Source organism: Neomonachus schauinslandi, chromosome 16 (assembly GCF_002201575.2).
Source record: "Neomonachus schauinslandi chromosome 16, ASM220157v2, whole genome shotgun sequence".
Taxonomy (NCBI): domain Eukaryota; kingdom Metazoa; phylum Chordata; class Mammalia; order Carnivora; family Phocidae; genus Neomonachus; species Neomonachus schauinslandi.
In genome coordinates, this window is record NC_058418.1 from 47519321 (window position 1) to 47544450 (window position 25130).

At 39.7% G+C, this 25130-nt stretch overlaps 1 protein-coding gene across 1 annotated transcript; it reads left to right on the top strand.

Moving 5' to 3' along the window:
* Nucleotides 1–4317: 4317 nt before the first annotated feature.
* Nucleotides 4318–24870, top strand: ZFP1 (ZFP1 zinc finger protein). The gene is made up of 3 exons (XM_021702962.1): nucleotides 4318–4332; nucleotides 20918–21044; nucleotides 22991–24870. The coding sequence occupies exons 1-3, from the start codon at nucleotides 4318–4320 to the stop codon at nucleotides 24064–24066; spliced, it is 1218 nt and encodes a 405-aa protein (XP_021558637.1). The 3' UTR covers nucleotides 24067–24870.
* The last annotated feature ends 260 nt before the right edge of the window (nucleotides 24871–25130 follow it).

Below are 25130 nucleotides of genomic sequence, written 5' to 3' on the forward strand. Positions count from 1 at the left end.
TGTCTCCCTGCTGAGCAAGGAGCCTGACGGGACTCGATTCCAGGACCCTGGAATCATGACTTGAGCCAAACACAGACGCTTAACTGACTGAGCGACCCAGGTGTCCCTAATGCAGTGTTTATAGTTACAGTTAATATAGTTAATAGTTTAATGCTGTATTACGACTTTAGGTATATCCCTCAAATTTTGGTATGTTGTGCTTTCATTTCCATTCAGTTCTATGGGTTTTTTTTAAGGTTTCCTTTTGACTTTTCACCCCTTGGTTATTTAGAAGTCTGTTGTTTAATTTCCAAATATTTGGAAGGAAGGTATTTCCAGATCTCTTTCTATTAATTGATTTCTAGTTTAATTCTGTTTCAAAGAATATACTTTGTTACAAATTTCAGTTCTTTAAAACTTGAGGTTTGTTTTCTGGCCAAGAATGTGATCTATCTTAGGAATTTTTAATATATACTTTAATGACTGTTGTGCTGTTGGTGGTGGAGTCTTCTATAGATATGAAATGGGTCAGGGTGGTTGATTGTGTGGTTCAATTCTTCTGTATCCTTACTGGTTTTCTGTCTACCTGTTCTGTCACTGAGAAGAGTATTAAAGTCTCCAACTATAATTGTGGATTTATCTATTTTTTTCTTTCTGTTCTGTCAGTTTTTCCTTCTTGTATTTTGAAGTTCTTTTGTTAGGTACTTATACATTTAGGATTGTTAGGTCTTCTGGTCGTTTGGCACATTTATCAAGTGTTATCACAGTGACATATAATATCACTCTGTCTCTGGTAATATTCTGAAGTCTACTCTGTTTTATATTAATATAATTACTCTAGCTTTCTTTTGATCAGTGTTTACAAAGCATATCTTTTTCATCCTTTTACTTTTTTTTTTTTAAGATTTTATTCTGGAGACGGGGGAGAGAGAAAGAATGTGTGGGGAGAGGGGAAGCACAGGGAGAGGGACAAGCGGACTGCACGCTGAGCATGAAGCCCCATGGGGGGCTTGATCTCAGGCCCCTGAGATCATGACCTGAGCCAAAACTAAGAGTCAGACACGGACACTGTGTCAGTCAGACACAGACCGAGCCACCCAGGCGCCCCCATCCTTCTACTTTTGATCTAGCTATGTTTTTATGTTTCAGACTGCTTATAAACAGCACATAGTTTGGCCTTGTTTTTTTTCCAGTTTGACAACCTCTATCATTTCTTTGGTGTATTTATACCAATTATCAGCATGGTTTGATTAAAATCTACCATCTTGCTAGTTTTTTCTACTTGTCCTATGTGTTCTTTTTTTTTTTTTTTAAAGATTATTTATTTATTTGAGAGAGAGAGAATGAGAGAGAGAGCACATGAGAGGGGGGAGGGTCAGAGGGAGAAGCAGACTCCCTGCCGAGCAGGGAGCCCGATGCGGAACTCGATCCCGAGACTCCAGGATCATGACCTGAGTCGAAGGCAGTCGCTTAACCAACTGAGCCACCCAGGCGCCCTGTCCTGTTTGTTCTTATTTTCCTCTTTTTCTGACTACTTTTGGATTAGTGGGTATTTTTATGATTTCATTTTTTTTTTCTCCACTATTGGCTTATTTATACCTCTTAAAAAATTTCTTTTGTGGTTGCTCTAGAGTTTACAGTATACATCTGGAGTTAATCACAGTGGACCTTTAAGTAATATTGTATTGCTTTGTGTATAATATAAGATCCTTATGACCGTATACTCCCAATTTCATCATCCCATCTTTTGTGCTCTTGTCATGTATTTTACTTCTACATGTACCATAAGCCCACAAAACTGCTATTTTTTGACAAATCAGTTATCTTTTAGAGTGATTAAAAGTAAGAAAAGGTGTCCTTGGGACGCCTGGGTGGCACAGTTGGTGAATCAACTGCCTTCGGCTCAGGTCATGGTCCCAGGGTCCTGGGATCGAGCCCTGCATTGTGTTGTGTTGCATCTCGTCGCATCAGGCTCCCTGCTCAGCGGGAAGCCTGCTTCTCCCTCTCCTGCTCCCTGCCGCTTCCCCTGCTTGTGCTTTCTGTGTCAAATAAATAAATCTAAAAAAAAAAAAAAGAAAAAGTTTCCTTTAGAGTCATCTTTTTTTTTTAATTGTTATGTTAATCCCCATACATTACATCATTAGTTTTAGATGTAGTGTTCCATGATTCATTGTTTGTGCATAACACCCAGTGCTCCATTCAGTAGGTGCCCTCCTCAATTCCCATCACCAGGCTAACCCATCCTCCCATCCCCCTCCCCTCTAGAACCCTCAGTTTGTTTTTCAGAGTCCATCGTCTCTCATGGTTCATTAGAGTCATCTTTAACTATTCCCAGAGAGCTTTATTTCTTTGTGTAGATCCAGGTTTTTGTCTCATATCATATTCCTTCTACCTGAAGAACTACTTTAAATATTTCTTGTAGTACAAGTCTACTGGTAATGAATTCTCTGTTTTTGTTTGTTCAAAAAGGTTTTGATTCAGTTTCTTTTTTTGAAGGATATATTTGCTGGGTATAGAATGCTGGGTTGATAGTTGCCCCCCCACTTTTTTTTAAAGATTTTATTTATTTATTTGAGAGCGAGAGAGCACATGAGAGGGGGGAGGGTCAGAGGGAGATGCCAACTCCCTGCTGAGCAGGGAGCCCGATGCGGGACTCGATCCTGGGACTCCAGGATCATGACCTGAGCCGAAGGCAGTCGCTTAACCAACTGAGCCATCCAGGCACCCTGCCCCCCCCCTCCCTTTTTAAGTACTTTAAAGATGTCACTGCATTATCTTCTGGATTGTATAGTTTCTAATGAGAAATTGGCTGTGACTATCTTGGTCCTCTATATAATGTGTCAGTTTTCCCTCTGGCTACTTTCAAGACTGTCTCTTTAACCTCAGTTTTCAGTGGTTTGAATATGATGTGTTGCATATGGTTTGGCTTGGTATTTATCCTGTTTGGATAAATTATTTGAGCTTCTTGGATCTATAGTTGGTATCATTCCTTATTTTTGGAAAATTCACAGTCATTATGTCTTCAAATACTTCTGTTCCATTCTCTCTTCTCCTCTTGGGATTCCAATGACATGTTTGTTACGCTGTTTGATACTGTACTACAGCCTTTGGATTCTCTATTTTTTTAAGATTTTATTTATTTGACAGAGAGATAGAGCACAAGTAGGCACAGCCCCTGACAGAGGGAGAGGAGAAGAAGGCTCTCCTCTGAGCAGAGAGCTGGATGCAGGGCTTCATCCCAGGACCCTGGGATCATGACCTGAGCTGAAGGCAGCTGCTTAACTGACTGAGCCACCCAGGCACCCCTGGATTATCTGTTTATTTAATTTTTCATTCTACTTTGTGTTTCATTTTGGGTAATTTCTTTTGACTTGTCTTCAGAATTACTGAAAATTTCCTCAGCTTTATTGAGTCTACTACTGAACCTGTTAAAGGTATTCTTTCAACTCTGTTACCGTGCTTTGTGTATTTTCCATTTGAGGTTTGTTTTTTTTTTTTTTTTTTGCAGTTTTCATCTCTTCTCAAATCTCCCATTTGTTTCTTCATGTTGTCCACCTTTTCCAAAAAATTTTTAAAAGATGAATCATAATTGTTTTAAATCCCCGTCTGATATTTTCATCAGTTGAAGCTTGTGTTGATTGCTTTGTCTCTGATAGTGGGTTGTCTTAGTCTTGCCTTTTCTGGTATTTCATAATGTTTGATTGAAGGTGAATGTTGACAGCATGATCTTTTCTGTCCCTCCTCTTTTTTTTAAGATTTATTTAGGTGTGCCTGGGTGGCTAAATTGGTTAAGCCTCCAACTCTTGATTTTGGCTAAGGTTGTAATCTCAGGGTCATGGGATTGAGCACTGCGTCGGGCTCCATGCTCAGCTTGGAGTGTGTTTGAGTTTCTCTCTCCCTCTGACCTTCTGGCTTGTTCTCTGTCTCAAATAAATAAATAAATCTTTTTAAAAAGGATTGATTGATTTTAGAGAAAGAGACTGCAAGTAGGGGGAGGGGCAGAGGGAGAGAGAGAGAGAGAATCTGAAAACAGACTCCCTGCTGAGCCTGGAGCCCAACACAGGGCTTAATCCCAGGACCCCGAGATCATGACCTGAGCCAAAATCAAGAGTCGGCTGCTCAACTGACAGAGCCACCCAGGCACCCCTTTCCTGTCCCTTCTGAAGAGGCAAGGGACTATCCCAATAGGTGGTGTTTTCCCAAGTGATGTGTAATGCTCTGTAAACAAGTCATTGTAGGGGTTCCAAGGCAGGTCCAATCATTAATAACAATATCTTCCTTTTTCTGTCTTCCAGGTCTGCCTTCATAGTTCCCAGGCTTCACCCAAAAACTGCAAAAATGAACAAATCCCAGGTGAGTTGATTGTTTTCCCAACTTTATTTTTCAGTGCATCTGAGGAAGTTTCTAAGGACCCAGAAAATGAAATAGAAAGGCATAGATGAGTAAAACTCAAGGAAAACATAGTAAGAATGATTGATCAGTACCAGCAGCCAAAAAGCAAACAGGTTGTTTTGAATTGATTATGAGTGTCATCTCCTTGGTTCTCTGGTATTAGGTCTGAATAAATTTTATGGACCTTCATATAGATGGTGTTTTGGACAACATCCCCACACACAGTGGGTTTATCAGTTTGTCTCTGGTTATTTTATGTAGCTTCTTCACTGCAAATGCAGGGTTTTATGTGTATTTTATTTTTTCAATCAAATTATCATGATGCCAAAGAATTCAGTAAATCCCTGGGTGTGTATTTAAATTCTCCCCCAGCCTCCATGAGTACCGCTGTTATTCCTTTCTTGAGTAGCTTTCCAGAGTTTATATGTACATATTTACACAAGTACAAATATAGGTTATTATAAGATAGCATATTAATCATGCTGATTTGTTTATAAAGATTTTTTATTTATTTGAGAGTGTGAGCAAGAGCGAGAACACAATCAGAGGGAGTGGCAGAAGGAGAAGCAGGCTCCCCACTGAGCAGGGAGCCCAATGTGGGGCTCCATCCCTGGACCCCGGGATTATGACCTGAGCTAAAGGCACACGTTTAACCAACTGAGCCACCCAGGCATCCTATATGAGTTTTATTTTGTTTTTAATTAATAGACTTCATTTTTTTAGAGCAGTTTGAGTTTACAGAAATGTGAGCAAAAAGTACAGAGTTCCCATATACTTTTTCACTCCTTCTACACAATACCCTGTTATTAGCATCTTCCATTAATGTGGTATACCTGTTCGAATTCATGAGCCAGGGGCGCCTGGGTGGCGCAGTTGGTTAAGCGTCTGCCTTCGGCTCAGGTCATGATCCCAGGGTCCTGAGATTGAGCCCCGCATCGGGTTCCCTGCTCAGCAGGAGGCCTGCTTCTCCCTCTCCCTCTCCCATTCCCCCTGCTTGTGTTCCCTCTCTCACTGTGTCTTTCTCTGTCAAATAAATAAATAAAATCTTAAAAAAAAAAAAAAGAATTCATGAGCCAATATGGACACTTTAACTAAAATCTATAGTTTACATTAGGATTCATTCTTGGTGTTGTACGGTCTATGGATTTTGACAAATATATGACAAGTATCCACCACTATAGTTTCCTGGCCTAAAAATCCCCTGTGCTCCATCTATTCATCCTTCCCTCCCTCTCCCTGAGCCCCTGGAAACCACTGATCTTTTTACTGTGTGCATAGTTTTGCCTTTCCCAGAATGTCATATACTTGGAATCATACAGTATGTAACCATTAGTTTTTTTCACTTAGAAATATGCATTTGAGGTTCCTGTATATCTTTTCATGGCTTGATAGATCTTTTTTTTTTTTTTTAAAGATTTATTTATTCATTTGAGAGAGAGAGTACATGAGAGGGGGGAGGGTCAGAGGGAGAAGCAGGCTCCTCGCTGAGCAGGGAGTCCAATGCGGGACTCAATCCCGGGACTCCAGGATCATGACCTGAGCCGAAGGCAGTCGCTTAACCAACTGAGCCACCCAGGCGCCTGATAGATCATTTCTTTTTACCACTGAATAATACTCTGTTATATGGATGTACCGTCATTTATTTATCCATTCACCTATTGAATGGTTGCTTCCAAGTTTTGACAGTTATGACAGCTGCTACAAACATTCATGTGCAGGAGATAAAATAACTTACTTGAATAAGTACTAAGGAGTGTAATTGCTAGAGCATATGGTAAGGGTATGTTTAGTTTTGTAAGAAACTGCCCAACTGTCTTTCAAAGTGTCTGTACCATTTTGCATTCCCATGAGCAACAAATGAGAGTTCCTGTTGCTCCACATCCTTGCTAGCATTTGGTGCTGTCGGTGTTGTGGATTTTGGCCGTTCTCATAGGTGTGTAGCAGTATTTCATTGTAATTTGCAGTTCCTTTATGACATGATGTTGAGCATCTTTTCATATGTTTATTTGCTATCTGTATATTTTCTTTGATGAGGTGTCTGTGAAAGTCTTTGGCCCATTTTTAAATAAGGCGGTTTGCTTTCATATTGTTGATTTTTAAGAGTTCTTTTATATATTTTGGATACCAGTCCTTTTTCAGGTATGTGTTTTGCAAAGATTTTCTCCCTATCTGTGGCTTTTCTTTTCATTCTCTTGATTATGTATTTTTATCACTCAATAACATATCTGAAGTCTTTCCATATCAGAACAGAGTTTCCTCATTTTTTTTTAAATTGTGTAATGTAACATATATACAGAGGAGTATTTAAAGCATTGTAATACTCTTTATACACATTATAACAATGTGTATAATAAATATGTATGCCTTAAAGAATAATAATAAAATAGGCACCCATGTACCATACCCAAGTTAAGAAATAGAACATTCTCTGAGGTGCCTGGGTGGCTTAGTCAATTAAGCGTCTGCCTTTGGCTCAGGTCATGATCGCAGGGTCCTGGAATCGAGCTCCACATTGGGCTCCCTCCTCAGTGGGGAGCCTGTTTCTCCCTCTGCCCAACCCCCCCCCTTGCACACACAGGCTGTCTCTCAAATGAAATAAAAATAAAAATAAAAAAAGGAAATAGAACATTCTCTGTTCCTTATGATACATTCTATGATTCAGTCCTCCTACTAGGTAGCCACTATCTGGATATTTTTGTGAATTATTCTCCTGCTTTCTTTAAAGATTTTACAGCTTATCTATATGTATCCCTAATCAATATAAAATTCAATTTTGAGAAACTGTAACTGGAATTTATATTACCTTGTTTTGCATAATTTTCTTTCTGATTGGTGGAGTTCTTTTTTCTTTTTCTTCCAGACATTAAGATCTAAAGATGTCCTTTTATGCACCCATGTTCCCTTTGCCAAGACTTGGGTGTTTTTTGTTATTTGGGGTTTTTAAAAAATTTATTTAAATTCAATTAATTAACATATAGTGTATTAGTTTCACAGGTAGAGTTCAGTGATTCATCATTGTGTATAACACCCAGTGCTCATAACATCATGTGTCCTCCTTAATGCCCATCACCCAGTTACCCCATCTCCCCACCCACCTCCCCTTCAGCAACCCTCATTTTGTTTCCCATAGTTATGAGTCTATGGTTTGTCTCCCTCTCTGATTTCATCTTATTTTATTTTTCCCTCCCTTCCCCTATGATCCTCTGTTTTTGTTTCTTAAATTCCACATATGAGTGAAATCATATGATCATTGTCTTTCTCTGATTGACTTAGTTTGCTTAGCATAATACCCTCCAGTTCCATCCACATCATTACATATTGTAAAATTTCAGGTTTTTGATGGCTGAGTAATATTCCATTGTAAATATATACCACATCTTCTTTATCCATTCATCTCTTGATGGACATCTGGGCTCTTTCCATAGTTTGGCTATTGTGGACATTGCTGCTATAAACATTGGGGTGCAGGTGCCCCTTCAGATCACTACATTTGTATCCTTTGGGTTGTTAATCATTGTTTTTTCAAGTTACATTAGCCAGTGTTAACTAAAGAGATGTAACCAGTCATGCGTTATTGGTCATAGTCTAAAATGATACAGCCTTACTCTGGGGAGCAGTATGGCAAAAATGATCAAGTAAGCATAAGTCTAGTTGTGTCTAGAAATTTTGCTGGTATTGGATAAAGGTTTCTAGGAGAAAATGAGTTGAATAGAGTCTCTGAGTCATAGTCTGGCTTCAGCTTTTCTGAGAGTTTCCAGAAATCCCATTTGGAGAAGTCATTGGCAAGGTCATGAGAAACATAGGGCTCACATGGTTGGGCCATCTGGCAGGGTCAAAGTGTGGATCAGGTATTGAATGTCTGGTAGAAATATAATTAGAGCAAGTGGGTTGCTCTATATTCTTTGCTTCTTAGCTCACTGGTCAACTGCCCACTCTCAGGAGTAGATCAAAGCAGAACACAAGAAGTGAGTGTCCTCATCTGATCCAAGGCAGCCTGGTTTGGAGGGGAGAAAGAGTTGTCATCAGCACATGTTCAAAACAAGTCAAACCAAGTATGGAAAAGAATCTGGGCCAGGTTCACCCTGGCATTCTGCCCTCAGGTTAAAAAGGTGGTACAATGCAGTAGGCATATTGTTTATGACAGCCCTCAAAATGCCTGCTTTTGAATCACACTATTCCAGTCTCTATGACAAGCAGTTTGGTGTCAGTAGAGAATCTCTGCCATCCTGCATTCTCTTTCACACTTTTCCTAGGGATTTCCTTCACCTCTGATATTGATTGTTTCCTTGCCCCTTCCCATGTCTTTGTCTTGTTTGGGTGAGTATTGTTTTATTGGAATACATTCTCCAGTATCTTCTTAAGAAAGGGTATGTGAGAGATACGTTTTTGTAGACTTTGCATTTCTGAAAATGTCTTTATTCTGTTGTGATATTTGATTGATAGTATGAATATGTATTTGTCCATTTCTTGCTTTAGTTCTGTCTGGTTTTGCTTAATGTAATTTGAAGCTCTGTTATTGAGTGCATGTGCATTTATGATTGTTCTGTCTTCCTGATGGATTTACCCTTTTATCATTTTGGAATGCCCTTCTTTATCTGTGGTTATAGAAATACAACCATACCTACTTTTTTATGATTAATGCTTTTGTGATGTATTTTTTAAGCGGTTTCTGTAGGGATTACAGCTTATATACTTTACTAATCATCCTGAATTAATATTATACCAGTTCAATATTATCTAAAAACAGTATACATTATATTGCAGTGAATTCTTGCAGGTTTTGTTAATCTCTATATATGCCTTTATTTTACCTTTTTTTAAGATTTATTCATTTGAGAGAGAGAGAGAGAGAGTGCATGCCATACAAGCAGAGGGGAGGAGCAGAGGCAGAGGGAGAAGCAGACTCCCCACTGAGCAGGGGGCCCAACATGGGATTTGATCCCAGCACCTGGAGATGATGACCCGGGCCAAAGGCAGACACCCAACCATCTGAGCCACCCAGGCAGCTCCCCTATTTTACCTTTATTTTGAATAATACTTGCCCTGGGTATAGAATTCTAGGGTTTGTTTTTTCTTTCAGTACTTTTTTTTTTAAAGGTTTTTTTATTTATTCCTTCGAGACACAGAGATACACAGAGAGAGAGAGAGAATATGAGCAGGGGGAGAAGCAGAGGGAGGGGGAGAAGCAGGCCCCCGCTGAGCAGGGAGCCTGATATGGGGCTCGATCCCAGGATCCTGGGATCATGACCTGAGCCGAAGGCAGACGCTTAACCATCTGAGCCACCCAGGCGCCCCTTCTTTCAGTACTTTAAAGATGACATTCTGTTTTTGTCTCACTTCTGTGATTTCTATTAAGAAATAAGTCTTCATTTTTTTTTTTCCCTGAAGGAAAGGGATCTTTTTCTTTAGGCTACTTTTAAAATATTCTCTTTTTCTCTGGCACTCACCGGTTTGAGTATGATGTGTCTAGATATGGTTGTCTTTGCATTTATTCTGCTTGGGCTTTATTGAGTTTTTTGGATTTGTGGTTGATGCCATTTACCATATTTGTAAAATTCTCAGCTATTATTCTTCAAATATTGTTTCTGTCCCTTTTTTTTCCCCCTCTTCGTGAGACTACACATTACTCTTTTTTGGTTTTGCTTTCAGTATTTTAAGCAATAGTGCATTAGACTTCTTGGCCATACCTCACATTTCTTTTTTTAAAGATTTTTTTTTATTTATTCATCTGAGACAGAGAGAGAGAGAGAGAATGAGCAGGGGGAGAGCAGAGGGAGAGGGGAGAAGCAGGCTCCCCGCTGAGCCAGGAGCCCTATGAGGGGCTTGATCCCAGGACCCTGGGATCATGACCTGAGCCGAAGGCAGAGGCTTAACCATCTGAGCCACCCAGGAGCCCCCATACCTCACATTTCTTATTTTGGGTTTTCCTCCAGTTTTTCCTCTCTGTGTTAGTTTAGACATCATCTTACTGGCCTGCCTTCAAGTGCACAGTTCTTGTCTTCTGCTGTGTCGTGTCTGCTATTAAAGTCTCTACAGTGAGTTTTTAATTTCAGTTAAAAACTACATTTTGCAGTTCTGTGATGTTCATTTGCTTCTCTTTTGTAGATTCCAGTTCTTTATTGAAATATTCCCATATTTTTATCTACATTATCCATCTTTTTCTCTGTATTTTTTTTCTCTTAAGTAAACTCTACCCCCAACATGGGGCTTGAACTCATGACCCCTAGATCAAAAGTCACATGCTCTACAGACTGAGCCAGCCAGGCTCCCCTCTCTGTATTCTTTTACATAATACTTTACAGTTAATCTGAAGTCTTAGGTAGTAACTCTAATCCATGGATTATCTCTAAATAGATACTGTTGACTGTTCACCTCTTGTTTCTTATCACTGCTTTTTTTGGTTTTTCATATATTTTCTAGTAATTTTTGTTTATTTGCTGGACACATGTATAATACATAACTCCCTCTTAAAGTGTGTTAAATTGTGTTTTGCCAATAACTTATCTGGCAGAACAAAACTGTTGCCATCTACTAGTTCTCCTAGAGGCTTGCCCTATGTGCACATGTTAGGAACCACCCAGAGATCTGAGGTGAACTTTTATGCAGAATTTTAGAGCCCCTTCTCTATGTCTTCTTTATGTTCATTATCTTGCCCCCAAATCTCAGTTGCTTTGCAGACCCACATGCTAATTTTTATTTTTTTCAATGTGGCAACAGTGCCACTTGCTGCTTGGGTTCTGTTTCTCTGTGCTACCTTTTAGAGAAAATACCATTAGGGACATTTTTGCTGTGTATAGAATTCAAGTTGATATTTTTTTTTTTTCAGCACTTTTATCATTGTGCTCCCCTTATGTTCACTGTTCTTTCAATAATTGTAGCCCTGCAATGGTTGGTCTCCAGTGCCTGCAAATTATCTTATATATTGGTCCAGCTTTTATTGTTGTTTTTCTCAGAATTTTATTTTTTTAAAGATTTTATTTATTTATTTGAAAGAGAGAGAGAGCATGAGTAGGGAGAGAGGCAGAGGGAGAGGGAGAAGCAGGCTCCCTGCTGAGCCAGGAGCCCAATGCAGGGCTCGATCCCAGGACCCCGGGATCGTGACCTGAGCCGAAGGCAGACACTTAAATACTGAGCCACCCAGGTGCCCCTCTCTCAGAATTTTAAAGTGATTGCTTTTTAGTGTTGTAGGCATGAAGTCCAAAGGCCTTTCTGCTTATCAGAATGTGATCTTTCAGTTCTATCCAGAAACTTGTGGGCTTTTCTCTTTGTACCCAGTGTTTTAAAATTTTCTGATGATTTGTTTTTTAATTCTGTTTGCATGATAGTTCATAATGTATTTTTTCTCATGTTTTTTTGTTTGGTTTTGTCAAGTGTGAAAATGCAGAGAAATACAAATAAAATTGTATTAGGGTTGAGCTATATGAAAGTACAATATTTGTATGTCACAACAGTTGAATGGCATCAATTTCAATATGGCTCAACCTAATAACTATCAACCTATTACAGTATCCAGTAGTTAAGACTTAACATCTTGGCTTATTTGCTTCCATACTGTAGGTATATATAATATATATACACACATCTATACACACACGCGTACACACACACACTAGAGAGATAGACTATATAAATATAGATATATATATATGTCATGTATATACCATGTATATATATGTAAGTTTTTGTCTTTATGTTACACAGTTTATATTGAATTCTCTTAGTCTTTCTCATTATCATGGTTCTGATCTCCCTAGCAGGCTCTTATTACTCCTGGTATTAAGTCACCTTATTCAATGCTAAAATCCTCTTGACCATTAAAGCTTGTCTCCTCACTTTAGAGGGAGCCAGTATTGTAAGTTTTGTGCAGGTATATGCACTTCTCTTTTTCCATACTTTTGTACGCATTAAATAGAATTTATAGAATTTGAAGGTTGTGGCATATACGTATTTTTGGAATTCTGTTTTCACTAATATTTTATTTTTTTATTTTTTATTTTTATTTTTATTTTTTTAAAGATTTTATTTATTTATTTGAGAGAGAGAATGAGATAGAGAGCATGAGAGGGGGGAGGGTCAGAGAGAGAGGCAGACTCCCCGCTGAGCAGGGAGCCCGATGTGGGACTCGATCCGGGGACTCCAGGATCACGACCTGAGCCGAAGGCAGTCGCCCAACCAACTGAGCCACCCAGGCGCCCCTATTTTCACTAATATTTTAATTATTGATGTTCCTGTGCCAGCTTTTCTGTGCCTTTTATTTTGAAGCTTTGCTATTTAAGTTTGCCTCTTGTAAAAAGCATGTGGTTTTTTGTTTTTGTTTTTAATTACCTGGGGGCATCTGGGTGGCAGAGTTGGTTATGTCAAACATCTGACTCTTCATTTCAGCTCAGGTCATGATCTCAGAGTCATGAGATCAAGCCCCATGTAGGGCTCTGCACTCAGTGTGGAGTCTACTTAAGTTTCCCTTTCTGTCTCCCTCTGCCCTCCCCACCTCTAAAATAAATAAACCTTTAAAAAGAAAACTTCTCTGAGGATCCTAACCTTTTATTAAATGTTTATTCTATTTTTATTTTGATTACTGATTTTCTTCCTCTTGACACTTGTAGCACTTTTCTTCCTCTATTTCCATTCTGGGACGCCTGGGTGGCTCAGTTGTTGGGCGTCTGCCTTCAGCTCTGGTCATGATCCCAGGGTCCTGGGATCAAGTCCCACATCGGGCTCCTTGCTTGGCGGGGAGCCTGTGTCTCCCTCTGCCTGCCACTCCTCCTGCTTGTGTGCTCGTTCTCTCTCTCTGACAAATAAAATCTTTAAAATTATGTATGTATATATATATATTTTTTAAGATTTTATGTATTTATTTATTTTAGAGAGAGAGTGGGAAAAGGACAGAGAGAGAAGGAAAGCATTTCAAGCAGACTCTGTGCGAAGCCCAATGCAGGACTTGATCTCAGGCCCCTGAGATCATGACCTGAGCCAAAACCAAGACTCAGACGCTTAACTGACTGAGCCACCCAGGCGCCCCTATTTCCATTCTTTTAAAGGTTTAGCTTACTCTTTTTTTTTTTTTTTTTGTTAAAGATTTTATTTATTTATTTGACAGAGACACAGCGAGAGAGGGAATACAAGCAGGGGGAGTGGGAGAGGGAGAAGCAGGCTCCACACAGAGCAGGGAGCCCGATGCGGGGCTTGATCCCAGGACCTGAAATCATGACCTGAGCCGAAGGCAGACGCTTAACGACTGAGCCACCCAGGCGCCCAAGGTTTAGCTTATTCTTTTGGTGCTTATATTTTAAACAAAGTTTAAGAAGTTAATTACAATTTATATTTTCCATACACACACAATTCTTTCTCTCTGCTACAACTCCCAGATTGCTGGAATCCAAAAATTAGTTTCAGCTAATTACTTAACACCTCCTTCCCACATCCCCTGTGTACTTATTTTAACAACATATTTTGCTGACTTATTTGCTTCCTGATGCTTTTTGCATCTACCGGACTCTTGCTAGATTTAATTGTCTTTTTTTATGGTTCTCATCATTTTATAGTAAAATTACCTAACACTTACCTGACACTTATTATTTAGTAGCCATTATTTTATTTTATTGAAAGATTTTTATTTATTTGACAGAGAGAGAGTGAGAGAGAGAGCACAAACAAGGGGAGAGGGAGAAGCAGACTCTCCACTGAGCAGGGAGCCCGACATGGGGCTCGATCCCAGGACACTGGGATCAGGACATGAGCCGAAGGCAGATGCTTAACCTCCTGAGCCACCCAGTCACCCCAGTAGCCATCATTTTAGATCAGGTTGTTAAACTAATGCCCATGAACCAAGTGGCCTTCAGCCTTCTTTTTGTATGACCCACAGCTAAAAGTGTTTTTTACGTTTTTTTAATGGCTGGAAAAAAAAATCAAAAGAATAGTATTTCATGGTACGAAAATTATATGAAATTCATATTTCAGTGTCCATAAATCAAGTTTTATTGGAACACAGCCATGCCCATTTGTTTACAGATATCCTATGCCTGCTGTCACAGTACAATGGCAGACTTGATTGCTTGTAGTTGAGACCACATGTGGCCTGCAGAATCCAAAAGATTTACTACTTGGTCCTTTATAGAAAGTTTGCCAATTCATTCATTCATTCAGCACTTTGAAGGTACTCTGATGTTTCTTGGCTTACATTGTTTCTGTTGAAAAGTCAGCTGTTTTATTGTGTCTTTGTAGGCAGTGCATCTTTTTTCTCTGGGATTTTTAGCAGTTTTATGATGTGAATAAATGTGATTTTCTTTGTATTTGTTCTTGGGGTTAATAGTGTTCAATGGTCTGGTGTGTGGGCTGTTTTGGAAAATTCTAAGCCATTGTTTCTTCAAGTATTGTTTCTATTGCATTTTTCCTCTTGTACTGGGACTCCAACTGCAAGTATATTAGGCCTTTTTAGTTTGTCCCATGTGTCTTTTAGTCTTTTTGATGTGTTTCCCATCCTTTGTTCTTTCTCTGTTTCAGTCTAGGTTCCTTGCTGACCTATCCAGTTTTCTCATCATCTTTTTAGATGTGTCTGACCTGCTGTTAAATCCAGTTACATATTTTTAAAATATTTTTTCTGACATTCTTTTTTCCTGTTCAGTTTTACTATGTGCTGTTCCTTTCTTTTGTGGGAGGTTATGTGGCCCATGACTTATGCCTGGGTGATGATGAATCACATTGTATGTCTCTACTTACATTATGTTGAAAATGTGGGGATGGTTTCATTTATACTTACTCCATGCTGAGAAGCTGAGTAACCACTAGTAAAACTGGTATCTAGATACAAATTTATTGTCAAGTACAAATACAGCCAGAATTGATCTAGGAATCATGTAGATTACAAACTGAATAAAAACATTTTTAATGAAGAGACAAGCATACTAGAGCATGCATGACATCTCAGGAAAATGAGCCAGATATTAAGATTTAGCAAATATTACCAAAATCTTTACACAATCTGACTATGAACAATACAGATGCTATATTATTTTGGCTGGCTACTTAGGATGTTGCTATAGAAATTATGTAGCATGTCTCTTCAGGAAGAAGAAGATAATGAAAAACAAAGTTGAATACTCCATTCAATTTAGCTTTTTTTTTTTTTTTTTTTTTAATTTGTGCCTAACATATCCTCATGTACTCTGTGCTAACAGGAATATAAAGATGAGCAAGGTACAATTTCTGGTCTAAAAAATTTTAGCATCTAGCGGGGAGAATGGAAGGAATATGACACACTTAACAAAAGAAAGCAAGGCAAAATTGCCCCAAGAGATAGAAACAAAATACCCCAGGGTTTAAAACCGATCAGGGACTCAAAAATATGGAAGGATCACGTCTAAGTGATCTAGGATGTTATCTTCCTGGAAAGATCTTTGCATAGAGAGGAGAGCCATGGGAAAGAGGGATGGAAAAGAAAGTTGAATGATGTTGAATACTGAGCTAGTCATTGTTTATTAATTTTCAGTAGATAATGAATGATTGTGTCTACTCAAGGTAATTGTGTACTAGAGCTATTCTTTAGAAAAATGATGTTAGCTTTAGAATGTGGGGTAGATGAGAATAAGGGGAGACAAAATAAGAAGAGGCTTTTGTAATTTGGGTTTTCAGTGGAGACAATAAGCAAAGGAAAGACTTGAGGGGTTCTCTAGCTTGCCTATCAGGGTGAAGAATGATTTTGCTTTTTGTGTCCCTAGTACTTTAGACCCTTGGAAATTTCCTAATGATCCTGTTTTTCGAACTGTAATTTCAGAAGTGATCTGATAATAAGAATAAATATTTACTACTGGGAAAACATTGGCTCTATGATTGTTGACCCTCCGTGGCCTTGATCTCAGGCATGACCCACCACTTGTATTCTCTGCTCCCATGCCAAGTGGCTAAAGAATTCTAGAAGATGTCATGAAATAATGCTGATTAGGCTACCTGCAAATTTGTTCAATATAACTAGGTCATTTGTAGTACTCAGATCTTTATGTCATTTTTTTCTTATTACTTTTCCCAAGGCTAGGAGTTATGAATGGGAGACAGTAGGAAGTCAGTAGGGCAAGGGTTTCAAAGATGGTGACAAGTGTAATCTAGATTTTGGAGGTATGGAATCTTACAGGGGCAGTGACAGTTGGGAAGAATCACCAAGGCCTAAGGAATCAAAGGTCGTAACTGAAGATGAAAGATACGTAGATTCAGAATAGAGAGAATGTGAATAGGTTAAAGAAGATTCCTGTACTCAAAAGTCAATTGGGAGGTGACAGTTTAGATGTATAGACAGTCTCCAGCATAAGATTGTTTAACTTATGATTTTTTTTACTTTACGATGTTGTGAAAGCAATACAAATTCAGTGGAAACTGTACTTGGGATTTTGAGCTTTTCTTGGGTTAACAATATGTGGTAGGATATTCTTGTGATGCTGGGCAGCGGCAGAAACCACAGCTCCCAGTCAGCCACACAATCGTGAAGGTAAACAACCAGTACACTTAAAACCATTCTGCACCCATATAACCAGTCTGTTTATCATTTTCAGTACAGAATTCAGTAAATTACATGAAATATTGAACACTTTATTATAAAATAAATAGGCTTTGAATTAGATGATTTTGCTTACATGTCAGCTAATGACAGTGGTTTTTTTTTTTTTATTTTTTAAGATTTTATTTATTTGAGAGAGCGAGAAAGAGAGAGAGTACATGAGAGGGGGCAGGGTTAGAGGAAGAAGCAGGCTCCTCGGTGAGCAGGGAGCCCGATGCAGGACTCGATCCAGGGACTCCAGGATCATGACCTGAGCCGAAGGCAGTCGCTTAACCAGCTGAGCCATCCAGGCGCCCCTCATGTCAGTGTTCTGAGCATGTTTAGGGTAGGCGAAGCTACGATGTTCAGGGGGTTAGGTGTACTAAGTACATTTTCCAACTTACGATATTTTCACATTATGATGGGTTTATCAGGATGTAACCCTGTCATAAGTCAAGGAATACCTAACAGTTTGAAGGGGTGAGGAAGGGGTATTAAAAAATGGTCTGCTCTGGATATCAGATATGCTAGGCACACCTCTCCTCATGGCCATAGGCTTTTTCCCCCCAGAACACGAAATTCATTCCAGATGGAAACCATACTGTCTTGACGAGTCTTTGAAGTCAGTCATGCTTGACATCCCTTTTAATGCTATGGTATCAAAATTGTGTTTTATCAACAATTTTGGGGTTTTTTGTTTGTATAGAGTATGGAAAACAGCACTGTGAGAAAAAAGAATATTTTCACATTTGATGGAGGAGTCATTTCTAAATTACTTTAACTTGAGGGCGCCTGGGTGGCTCAGTCGTTAAGCGTCTGCCTTCAGCTCAGGTCATGATCCCGGGGTCCTGGGATCGAGCCCCGTGTCCACAGGAGTCCGCTACTCCCGCTCCCTCTGCCCCTTCGCCTGCTTGTGCTCTCTTGGTCTTGTGCACACACGCACTCTCTCTCTCTTAAATAAAATTTAAAAAAAAAAACCTTGTTTAAAAAACAAATTATTGTAGCTTGAGTCAAAGTAATGTGCCACAGGTTTATCCCCCTCATTGGTCTAGCAGCCATGCAGAAGTTTTTACTGTACTTAACCATTTAGCCAAGTGGATGCAGATTAATAAAATCCATATAGCCACCATTCAGGCCAAGAAATAGAAATTAGGATTCTTGAAGCTCTTGTGAAATCCTTCCTGTGTAGCTGAAAATAGTTCATTTTCATTGCTTTATAGGACTCAATTGTTTTAATATACCACAAAAAATCGATTTTTTATTAAAGATTTTATTTATTTGACAGAGACACAGTGAGAGAGGGAACACAAGCAGGGGGAGTGGGAGAGGGAGAAGCAGGCTTCCCGCTGAGCAGGGAGCCCGACGCGGGGCTCGATCCCAGGACCCTGGGATCCTGACCCGAGCCGAAGGCAGACGCTTAACGACTGAGCCAACAGGTGCCCCCCACAAAAAATCTATTGATGAACACTTGTTTTTGGGCTTTGGGCTCTTAATTTAAAATGTGACTGTGAACATTTTCTCTTAATCTTTTATTGAGGTATAATGACATATAGGATTATTAGTTTCATGTGTACAGTGTAATGATTCGATACTGGTGTATATTGCTAAATGATCACCTCAATGAGTCTGATAAACATCCATCACCATACATATTACAATTTTTTTTCTTGTGATGAGAACTTAGCAGCTTTTGAATATACAATTCAGTATTGTTAACTCTAGTCACCATGCAGAGAAACATTATACCCCTACATCTTGTCTTATAGTTGGATGTTTGTACCTTTTGACCTCCCTTCCCCCATTTTGCCCACTCTCCACCCTCCACTGTAGCAACCAGTTTGTTCTCTGTATCTATGAGCTTGGTTGTTTTGGGGTTCAGATTCCACATATAGGTGAGATGAAAGAATTTGTCTTTCTCTGACTTATTTTGCTTAACATGATACCCTCAAAATGCATCCATGTTGTCACAAGTGACCAGATTTTCTCTCTTATGTCTGAATAATAATAGTCCATTGTGTGTATGTGCCACATTTCCTTTTCCACTCGTCAGTCCTTGGACACATAGGTTGTTTCTGTATCTTGGCTATTGTGAATTAGGCTGCATTGAACATATATATATAGGGGAGTGCATATATCTTTTTTTTCAGATTTATTTTTATGAGTGAGAGGATGTGCTCGAGTGGGGCGGGATGGGCAGAGGGAGAAGCAGACTCCCTGCTGAGCAGGGAGCCTGATGTGGGACTCTGTCCCAGGATCTTGAGATCATGACGTGAGCCAAACGCAGACACAACCCACTGAGCCACCCAGGCGCCGTGCATGTATCTTTTCAAGTTAGTGTTTTTGTTTTCTTTAGACAAATACTCAGAGGTGGAATTGCTGGATCATGTGGTAGTTCTCTTTTTTGAGGCAGCTTCATACTGTGTTCCTTAGTGGCTGTACTGGTTTACCTTTCCACGAACAGTGCACAAGGGTTCCCTTTTCTACACATCCTCGCCAACATTTATTCCTCATCTTTTTGGTAACAGCCATTCTCACCAGTATGAGGTGATACCTCACTGTGGTTTTGATTTGCATTTCTGTGATGATTAGTGATGTGTTGAGCGATCGTCTCATGTACCTGTTGGCCATATATAGGGCTTTGGAAAAATGTTCAGATCTTGTATTTTTTTTTTTATTCTTATGTTAATCCCCATACATTACATCATTAGTTTTAGATGAAGTGTTCCATGATTCATTGTTTGTGCATAACACCCAGTGCTCCATGCAGAATGTGCCCTCCTCAATACCCACCACCAGGCTAACCCATCCTCCCACCCCCCTCCCCTCTAGAACCCTGTTTGTTTTTCAGAGTCCATCGTCTCTCATGGTTCGTCTACCCCTCCGATTTCCCCCGCTTCATTCTTCCCCTCCCGCTACCTTCTTCTTCTTCTTTTTTTTTTTTTTCTTAACATATATTGCATTATTTGTTTCAGAGGTACAGATCTGAGATTCAACAGTCTTGCACAATTCACAGCGCTTACCAGAGCACATACCCTCCCCAGTGTCTATCACCCCATCCCTCCCACCCCACCTCCCACTCCAGCAACTCTTTGTTTCCTGCGATTAAGAATTCCTCATATCAGTGAGGTCATATGATACATTCTGTCCATTTTTTAATTGGATTGTTTTGCTATTGAGCTATGAGTTTTGTATATTTTGGATATTAACCCCTTATCAGATGATTTGAAGTATTTTATCCCATTCAGTAGGTTGCCTTGTCATTTTGTTGATGGTTTTCTTTCTTTTTTTTTTTTTTTTTTTTTTAAAGATTTTTATTTATTTATTTATTTGAGAGAGAGAGTGAGAGAGAGAGAGAGCACAAGAGGGGGGAGCGGGAGAGGGAGAAGCAGACTCCCTGCCAAGCAGGGAGCCCGATGCGGGACTCGATCCCGGGACTCCAGGATCATGACCTGAGCCGAAGGCAGTCGCTCAACCAACCGAGCCACCCAGGCGCCCGATGGTTTTCTTTCTATGCAGAAGCTTTTTAGTTTGATGTAGTTCCACTTGTTTATTTTTGCCCTCCTACCATTTTGATGGCTTGGCTATGGTAGAGAGATCTACGGATGCCTGACATTTTGTCTTATAATTGTGAGTTCCTCTTCTGCCTTTATATATTTAAAGCTTTAACTCTTTAATACTGTCTGGTTTGATACCACAGAAGTACCTACATGGGCATCATCTCTGCACTGGTAACATTCAGTACTGCATATTTACACATTTATCTCCCTATACACATTTTCAGAGAACAGTGTTTGATTAATCTTCGACGCCTGTCACATATGATAGTGTCAGACGTAGAGGGGAATCTAAATAAATGCTTTAACTGTTACAAAGATAGTTTGGAAACATAAAACCGGGAGGATGTATAGTTGGTGTTCTGGTGAATGACTGTTTCATAACAAGGTAAGAGTAAGTTTTCACATATCCTTTTCTACATTATCAAATGTCGATCATTTCAGAATGAATAGCAATATGCCATTTCAGGGATCCGTTTCATTCACGGATGTGACCGTGGACTTCACTCAGGAGGAATGGGAGCAGCTGGACCCCTCACAGAGGATCCTGTACATGGATGTGATGCTGGAGAATTATAGCAACTTACTGTCAGTGGGTAAGGACCTCTTTCGGGTGTACCTTAGTGTTTGCCTACCTTTTGTGTACTTTCTCCCGTACCCGCAATTCTGAGTTTCTGAATTAGTGGTTTTGTCCTTCAGCTTCAGTTGTTAAAGCTGAGAGAGAGTGCAGACTCTGAAATTCTACCTTCTTTATTTTGGGGGACTTCGGAAGTCCAAGCAGTTAGGAGCTATGTTCCATTAGCAAGTTATCTGATAGTGTCAAACCAGATGTGATTTTCAAGCAACAGGAAGAGAAGTATAGATAGCATATTAACAGTTGCCTTTTCACAGTTTTCTAGGGAAGATGGCAAAAGAGGGAAGGAGAATCAGAAGCCAAGGGAAGTAATATCCTAGGGATCATGAGTGGGTTAAAATATTTAAAAATTTTTTTTTTTTTAAAGATTTTTTTATTTATTTATTAGAGAGCGAGCGAGAGAGAAACAGCATGAGAGAGGAGAGGGTCAGAGGGAGAAGCAGGCTCCCCGCTGAGCCGGGAGCCCGATGTGGGACTCGATCCCAGGACCCTGGGATCATGACCTGAGCCGAAGGCAGTCGCTTAACCAACTGAGCCACCCAGGCGCCCTTAAAATATTTTTTAAGAAGCAATTTTTCAGGTCCCCAAACCTTTAGTGCTGGCCAAGACCAGATAACCTGTATTCCTCTATGTCTGTCCCTGCTTAACTTTTTTCCTGTTTAACTTTTGTATTTTTCCCTCACACTTGGCATTGCCTAACCTTTCTTAAACCTTTGTGATTAGTTTTGTCAGTTTGCCAGAATGGTGACTATGATATTTTAGGTCATGGAATTGATGTAATACCTGTAAGGAAAAAAAAAACCCAACAACAAAATTTTTTTTTAGTGTAAGGGCGATGTCTTTGTCCTAGATACAAATGGCAGCAAGATCACAAGAGTCAGGAATGACCAGGACCATAAAGATAAAAATAAAGGTTATTAAAGGTCTAGGTCAAGGTTGGATAAATCTGATCCTTAAGATTTCTTTCAAATAAAAGTAGGGACAAGACTGGTTTAGCGAAGAAATTAAACATAGTAGGAGAAAAATAAGATATTTCAGTAGAAAAAAGTAGTGAAACAAAGGATTCTGCCTCAATAATCTTGGACCCTTGGATTAATTTTATTTCCCACAAAATAGGAGTTCTGGATCGGGTCATCCACTTGCAAAAGTCATACTTCAGAGATTTGAATCTTTACAATAGGATCAGCTCTGCGGACCAGTGAGAAGTGTTGGAAGTTGCATGGCAGGGACGCCTGGGTGGCTCAGTCATTAAGCGTCTGCCTTGGGCTCAGATCATGATCCCAGGGTCCTGGGATCGAGCCCCGCATTGGGCTCCCTGCTCCGCAGGAAGCCTGCTTCTCCCTCTCCCACTCCCCCTGCTTGTGTTCCCTCTCTCGCTGTGTCTCTCTCTGTCAAATTAATAAGTAAAATCTTTAAAAAAAAAAAAAAAAAAGTTGCGTGGCAGAGATGAGCAGATCATAGTCATTCAGAACCTAAGGGGTAGTTGCTAAGCTCAGATCAGCCTAGGCCTTTTTCCCTTAGCACAGACCAAGAAAACAAGCAGATGAAGATGTTAACTGTTCAGTGTCCTTGAGGACAATTCTGAATCTCCTTTGTCCCCAGACTTCCCGCATCATTTGTGCCCTGTTTGCTGTCTTTTTCTTTTTACCCTTTAGGGCCATTTTGTAATCTGGCACTGCCACTTGCGTCCATTGTCAGTTTCCACTTATTTTTTGTGCCAAGGACTTTTTTTTTTTCTTTCAAAGTTTTAAGAACTAGGCAAAATTTGCATTGGAGACTTTTTAGTACTAGAAGACTGGATCCCGCACTGAAGAGGCAGCCTCACGATAGAACATTTGTAGAGACTTCATATCCTCTAACATTATAGAGAAGGGGCTGACCGAGCGTTTTTCATGTGCTCTTTCCTAGAGGTGTGGAAGGCTGACGACCAGACGGAGAGGGACCACAGCAACCCAGATGAGCAGGCGAGGCCATTTATCATTTTTAAGAACCAAACCCCAATTGAGGAGAGAGGTAATCTCTTTGGAAAAACATTTAATCTCAGCACAGATTTTGTTTCTTTAAGGCACGTACCCTATAAATATGACTTATATGAAAAAACTTTGAAATCGAATTCAGACTTACTTAATAATAATAGAAGCTACGTAAGAAAGAGAGCTGACGAGTGTAACGGATTTGGAAAAGCACTCCTCTATCTGAAGCAAGAGAAAACCCATAATGGATTAGAATACTCTGAATATAACAAAAGTGGAAAAGTCTTTAAAGAAGCCATTTTTAAACATCAGAAAATTAGAAATTTAGTACAACCTTTTATTTGTAATTACTGTGACAAAGCTTTCTCCTTTAAGTCACTCCTCATTAGTCACAAGAGAATACACACTGGAGAAAAACCTTATGAATGTAATGTATGTAAGAAAACCTTCTCCCATAAAGCAAACCTCATTAAACATCAAAGAATTCATACGGGGGAGAAACCCTTTGAATGTATTGAATGCGGAAAAGCTTTCACCCACCAGTCAAACCTCATCGTACACCAGAGGGCACATATGGAGAAGAAGCCCTATGAATGCAGTGATTGCGGCAAGACATTTGCCCAGAAATTTGAACTTACTACACACCAGAGAATTCATACGGGAGAACGACCCTATGAGTGTAATGAATGCGCAAAAACCTTCTTCAAGAAATCCAACCTCATTATACATCAGAAAATTCACACAGGGGAGAAACGCTATGAGTGCAGTGAATGTGGGAAGTCCTTTATCCAGAACTCACAACTCATTATACACATGAGAACTCATACCGGGGAGAAACCCTATGAATGTACTGAATGTGGCAAGACATTCAGCCAGAGGTCAACCCTTAGATTACATTTGCGAATCCACACAGGAGAGAAACCATACGAGTGTTCTGAATGTGGGAAGGCCTTCAGCAGGAAATCCCGGCTCAGTGTCCATCAAAGAGTTCACTTAGGGGAAAAGCCCTGAGAATGGAGCCAGCCAGGACTGTGGAAAACCCTTCCACCCCAACCCTTGACCATGGGGGAGAAACCGCACAAAGGTGCTGAAGGAATATGGAAATTCATAGTGAGATACAATCCATCACATCAAAAACATGTAAAAACAGGGTCCCCTCAGAACAGTGTTATACCCAGTTAGATACGATGCCCAGCTAAATACACATCAGCGTATATCCAATTGTAAATAGACATGCTTAGATGTATTACAGTGAGCTTTTTAAAATCTTGAATTACTCAAGAATGAAATGTTCTGGTCAGCAGCATAAAGGATCAATACCTTAGGAATTTAGTGGTTATGTGTGATCCTATCTTAGATCTACACATGTAAATTTAACAGTTACTGGGAGTTTGAAATTCTTGTCCTCTGAGACAGTTGGGGCACGAATAAGATTTTCCACGCTAAACATAGCGTGTTTTTCAATACCTTTCCGAGCCAGTATGCATTCCACATGAAATAGGTAACAGTTTCCTTGGCATATGGCCTATGTTTTCTTCTACTGCTCGCTGGCATAGAGAGTCGGTCTGACCATCGTTATTCCGCTGCCTCTTCAATAAACAGAAGACAATGTTGAAGTTCTAACTTGTTTCTGGGGTTGCTAATCACATCAATATGTAAATGAGCCATAATTAAGAGGGGATTTTGAGAGTGCAAGAGCACTGTGGGCCGGCACTCCGTGCATGCCCCAGCTGAAGAGGCCCTGTCTCTAGCGCACAGTTGTTTCGCAGTGGGCTGTTTGTTTACGTACAAATGCATGTCTTTCAACATAGTGTATAACCCAGAAACTACTTGTATTTTTATTTTTGTTTCCCTATTTCTCTTAATATTTTACAAATTGTCTTATAAAAAAGTAGGATGTGTATGTGGTTCACAAATGTTACATTTTAGAGACTTTAGAGAAAAAATTTAAGACTGTCAGTAAATGTCTTACTGCTTTTTAAAATGTCCATGTGCACAACACTTTAGAAATGCGTTTTTGCCACATTCTGTTTAAAGGAGTCATTTCCACTCCTTGAGTTTCACGGTCATCAACC